Source organism: Hordeum vulgare, chromosome 1H (assembly GCF_904849725.1).
Source record: "Hordeum vulgare subsp. vulgare chromosome 1H, MorexV3_pseudomolecules_assembly, whole genome shotgun sequence".
Taxonomy (NCBI): domain Eukaryota; kingdom Viridiplantae; phylum Streptophyta; class Magnoliopsida; order Poales; family Poaceae; genus Hordeum; species Hordeum vulgare.
Genome location: NC_058518.1, coordinates 333,584,782 through 333,590,224, shown reverse-complemented (window position 1 = coordinate 333,590,224; position 5,443 = coordinate 333,584,782). Strand labels below are relative to the sequence as shown.

The 5,443-nt window shown below is 44.7% G+C and overlaps 1 protein-coding gene across 1 annotated transcript; it reads left to right on the top strand.

The window, feature by feature from the left end:
- The first annotated feature begins 3,363 nt into the window (after window positions 1-3,363).
- On the top strand, window positions 3,364-5,024 carry LOC123410460 (MADS-box transcription factor 14-like). Its single transcript, XM_045103410.1, has 6 exons — window positions 3,364-3,468; window positions 3,557-3,656; window positions 3,855-3,896; window positions 4,040-4,081; window positions 4,171-4,283; window positions 4,453-5,024. The coding sequence occupies exons 2-6, from the start codon at window positions 3,564-3,566 to the stop codon at window positions 4,559-4,561; spliced, it is 399 nt and encodes a 132-aa protein (XP_044959345.1). The 5' UTR covers window positions 3,364-3,468; window positions 3,557-3,563; the 3' UTR covers window positions 4,562-5,024.
- The last annotated feature ends 419 nt before the right edge of the window (window positions 5,025-5,443 follow it).

Genomic DNA, 5,443 nt, shown 5'->3' with positions numbered 1-5,443 from the left:
CTGAGTTGTTTAGACCGGCTGATCAGGCGCGAGTCAAGCTTCAGTGAAGCAGGTTCAGTGAACCCATGGTTTGTCTATTTTCCATATGCCGACTCCCACCAGCTCCACTCGTTTTAATGTTGGGAGTTCAGGGTCCAAGATTGGATTGACTCGCCAAGAGTTCTCGGGGGCGTGAAGGGTGAGTCGCCAAACATACACTCTAGTATAACCATTGTAATGTGGTAATTTTTCGCTAGCCAAGAGGGTATTCAGGCTAAACTCAGTGAGTCGGAAGCCCCCAAATGACCTATGATAAGGGAAAAGTCGAGCATATGATTGCAGAAGCTTACGCTCTTACTGCAAAACAACTTGGGAAGCTAGTAACCCCAAGTAAGGCGGCTTAATTCTGAAGAACATAATTGGGTGCCTATGTTTGAACCTTGCTCATGGCAACTGTTGGTCCTCTTTGGCTTACCAGCACCCATGTTTGGGCGAGCGCAATATGGTGGCTCACCCTCTTTGATACTGGTAGCGCCATCCTCTTTGGCGACTTCTGAATCATCCGCCAATAAGGTCGGGCAGCCATGTCTGGGCGGTCGCATCATGGAGACTTGTCTTCTTAGGCGATCTTTAAATCTTCTCGTCAATGAGGCATCAGCCCCCGAGGCTGGCTTAATTTTTCTGTAATGACCCGGTGTTCTTGAATTATTCATCCTAGTTGAGTCTACCGAGCCATGTCCATGTAGCCCTCTAGTCTTAAGTCGACTCAAGGAGGCAGGTTGAGAGTCTCCATACTTGATTGGGACATAAGCCGGCATACAGTTGATGGTGAATAATGGACTTCAATCAATAATCCATTGCGGTTTCATTTTGAAACCGAGTGGAAGAGCCCCAAACTACTTTGCGGACAGCTCCGAAGCGCCGGAGACACCACAAGGTGTTTTTCACTTGACCAATTAAACGTCAACCGATTTGGGGGCTACTGATGGGGTTACCTACCAGGGGTACGGTCATGGACCAGTCATCCAGGGCCCACCTGGGGCCCCACACGGTTATTAAAGTTCGAGGACTACCGATGCAACTCAGGTTTCACTCGGACCCCACAAGGTCACTCGGACTCCACAAGGTCACTCGGACCCCACAAGGACACGCGCCAGCACTCGGACATAGAGGAGGCATGGACAACGTGAGAGCTGTAGCGGCCGATTGACTTAACATCTTACATAAAGCGCAGTGCAGACCGGCGTTACGTGTAATGTTGTAGTTAGACATGTTGTTACTAGTAATTTCCGTAGTTAGTAGCCTTAAATGCCCTTGTAATGGGACGCCACGGGTCCGCGAACTCTATATAAGCCGCCCCGGAGCTCCTGTACAAGGGTTCAACATCGTGTGTATTCACACCTCCCATAAGCAAACACTAGTGTCTCGGCTCGAGATGTAGGTTTTTTACCTCTTCCGAGAGGGGCCTGAACTCGTACATCCGAGTGTTATACTTACGTCATAGTTAGGCTCCGCTTCATCATTCGTACGCGTGGTACTATTGTCACGCTCGTTCCCTTGATATCAGACGCTATTCAAAACGGTTAGATGAGTAATAATGTTTCGCTCACAGTTTATTTTGTGAATTCCTTTCGTCTTGAGGTCATTTTTATCCATTTTGCCGGTGTGTGACAGGGGAGGGGGAGGCTTTGTCGTTCTCAAAATCTCCAATAGATCTTTTTTTTGCGGGGCCCCAATAAATCATTGTTTCTCATATTGAATCACAATCTTGCTAAAGCACACACAATTATTGCAATACCCTAGTTTAAAAATCCCCTAGTGCGTCCATAACTTCTGATACCGTTTTGTCGACAACTCGCTTTTCTCTTCAGCAAGAGATTTGGTGTGGATTTTTTCTGCGTTTCTCTTCAGCTACCGCTACCTGAAAAAACAGCATAGACTAGAGAATCATTTGGCTATTTTTCTTATTGAGGTAAATTAACGTAGCGTGCACAGCTAAAGTAGGATTGAGTTCGACAAAAGGCGTGAACCTAGTCGACGAGGGAGGAAAAGATAGCACGGGAAAGGGCACACTGACAGCCAGGTGACGAGACGTGTATGATGACTACTACGACTCGCAAACCATCGGCCCTTTCTCTCCTCAAGTCTAACCTGCAGTGAATCACGAAAATATCTTGATCGCCGCCCCCGCCAATGCGATCAGTCGATCACGCCGCGGCCACGGCGCCCCGTCTCGCGGCCCTTTCGGCGCTGCGGAGAGCCGGGTGGGATGCGGGGTGCCGTCCTTTCATGGCCTGCCTGCCCGCGATTGCAGGTCGCCGCTGCCTTGGCATGGCCTGCTTGTCCCCGGGCAATGTGTGGTGCCTGAGTGCTCCGCCATCCTTGTCTCGTGGCCAAGCTTTCGTCTGCGGCATACAGTGACGACCCCGTCTTCCGTTTCGCGGCTGCGCGTATTATCATCGGCAGGGCCGGCAGGAGGAATCTGACGTCTATGCGTTGGGACCGGCGAGCTGAAAGGACTCTTGGATGAGATGATACCACAGATTCGAGGTGTCGCTGAGCATTTATTTGAGAGGTAATAGCACCACAGATCCTTCAACTTATAGTGGATGTGATAATTTGATCCGAAGTTGTAAAATGATCCTATCTAGTCCCAAAACTTGCAACTCCTGTAAATTTAGTCCACAGCCAATCAAAACGTGCCAACTGGACAGGGTGGGTCAGCTCCGGTTGTTTTGCACACAGCCCCTTGCATTTGACACTAATTAATATAGCTGCAGACAGTTTCAAAAAGCACCTGAATTAATTAAGCTCCGGTTATTAAGACAGACCCTCCATATTCTTTCCAAGAAAACTTGAACAACACCAGAACCTTAATTTGATGTGCTTTTCTAGCTTTGTTATATGTTACCTATCATTACATTATGGTCACATTGAAATGTTTTGCAAACTATTTGACCAGTGTATACCATATTTGAATCTCATTTGCATCTGCCGATATGAAACAACGCATTCAGAAAAGTTATAGTTCCAACTGAGAGATCCAACCAGTTCTATCTGATTGCTGACAAACAGATTCAGGATGTACGTTTGACGAAGACTATTGAAACATGTAATTGCTAACCAAAATGATATTTCAAATTTATTTTAAATATTTACCTCCACTGCAGCATTTTAATATGAAGAATGTAATTTTTACTTATGCTAGTAACACTTGTTGCAGTGACATAATTTATTTTTAAATTACGAAAATTCAAGTTCGCTACACAGAACAATCCTTCCTGATTAATGCCCCTGGTGGTCAATGTTGTTAAAGTCTCTTTTGTTCATTTCCGAATTAACTCAGCCTATTTATAGCATTTCTACGATTGTTCCTTCCTGATCTACTCAAAGTTAGTAATGTGATTGTTATCTGCTTGTGCAGGGAAACTGGTGTCACGAATATAGGAAACTGAAGGCGAAGGTTGAGACAATACAGAAATGTCAAAAGTAATTTGTAACGATTTTGGTTGATTTCAAGTATGCTGTATGCTCTGTGAAGATAAATGGGACTGAATTCTACCTCCTGCACCTGCAGGCATCTCATGGGAGAGGATCTTGAATCTTTGAATCTCAAGGAGTTGCAGCAACTGGAGCAGCAGCTGGAAAGCTCACTGAAAGATATCAGATCCAGGAAGGTAGTGATTTAAATGAATTGATACAGCAGCACAATTTATATAAAAAAAACAAGAAAAACACTTGCAGAGAAGTTCAGCGAAGTATATCTGAAATGAGATTGTAGACTGAGATGTTCACAATATGTAAATGCATTTTAGTCATATGCTCTTTATTGTTAAAAAATGACTATATCTTTTTTTCCTTTTTTGTACTTGCAGAACCAACTTATGCACGAATCCATTTCTGAGCTTCAGAAGAAGGTAAACTGTCAACCTTGTATACCTGAATCGATATTTGAACTGGTCAACTTCTCATGAAACCTTAGCTTGCTTGTGACATTATAACATGTATGCAAGTACTCTGTCTACTTGCACGAAACCTCATTACATCATTCTTGCTGCAGGAGAGGTCACTGCAGGAGGAGAATAAAGTTCTCCAGAAGGAAGTAAGCCCGTTGTCAACTTCTGGTCCAACCGTTCTAAATTGTTTCGTAAAGCAAATTTTATTGACAGATATCCTTGTCCCTTCCCACAGCTTGTGGAGAAGCAGAAGGCCCAGGCGGCGCAGCAAGATCAAACTCAGCCTCAAACCAGCTCTTCTTCTTCTTCCTTCATGTTGAGGGATGCTCCCCCTGCCGCAGATACCAGGTGATGATGTACATGTACATCGCAAGTCTATTCCTATTCGGAGTTCATGGAACCATCTTTTGAATTGGTGTCCCTTTCAGTCAATTTTTGGTGTGAATATACAGTCCTGTCCTGGACACATTTCAGTAACAAAATATTAAATATGCATGTGTTCGCTTTGGTTGTGCAGCAAACACCCAGCGGCGATAGGCGTGAGGGCAGAGGATGTGGCAGTGCAGCCTCAGATCCCACTCCGGACGGCGCTTCCACTGTGGATGGTGAGCCACATCAACGGCTGAAGGGCTTCCAGCCCATGTAAGCGTACTATTCAGTACGAGTAACAAGTTGCACCGGCCAGACTGGTGTATCATGCGGTTGCGAACACGCTAACCCCATGGAGGGGAGAGGAAAAGAAATCAGAGTAAAGTAGCAAGCTGCAGCAATGTGTATATTTCACTTCGTCCACTTCAGTTTCCTTTCCACCTGGGCTGAGATGGCTGTACGAGTAAATTACCATGTACTCTCTCCGTTCCAAATAAGTGTCTTAAGCTTAGTATAACTTTGTACTAGAGATAGTACAAAGTTAAGATAATTATTTTAAGACGGAGGGAGTAATTTATATGTAGCATGAGTGACGAATTTTCAACTTTCCATGATACCCGTAGCTCCTGGGTGTTGTTTCTGTGAATTAACCTATCAAATATGAGGGTTGTGTATACCGTGATTCTTGAAAATAAATAAATCAGGACCTTATGTCTTCTTTATCTTCCCATCTTGACTAAACTGATCAGCCACAAAAGAGAGCATACCAATTGGATCTTACTAATGACATCAGAGTCACCAGTACAAAAGGTTCCGCCGGCCATACATTTCCCCGTTCAGGAAGCAAGAGAAACATTAATTAGTGTCAAATGCAAGGGGTTGTGTGCAAAACAACCAAAGCTGACCCACCCTGTCTAGTTGGCACATTCTGATTGGCTGTGGACTAAATTTGCACAGGAGTTGCAAGTTTTCGGACTAGATAGGGTCACTTTGCAACTTCTAGGACCAAATCATCACATCAACTACAAGTTCAAGGATCTATGGTGCTATTACCTCTTTATTTGACCGTGCACTCCATGGCAAAAGGATAGGTGGCACAATAGTAACGCTTAGGCCAACTATAACAAACGACCTCAAAC

Coding starts and splice junctions, on each gene's coding strand:
- LOC123410460 (XM_045103410.1), top strand. CDS start 3,564: ATGGGAGAGGATCTTGAATCTTTGAATCTCAAGGAGTTGCAGCAACTG. Junction 3,657..3,854: donor AAGATATCAGATCCAGGAAG/GTAGTGATTTAA, acceptor TTGTACTTGCAG/AACCAACTTATGCACGAATC. Junction 3,897..4,039: donor TTTCTGAGCTTCAGAAGAAG/GTAAACTGTCAA, acceptor TTCTTGCTGCAG/GAGAGGTCACTGCAGGAGGA.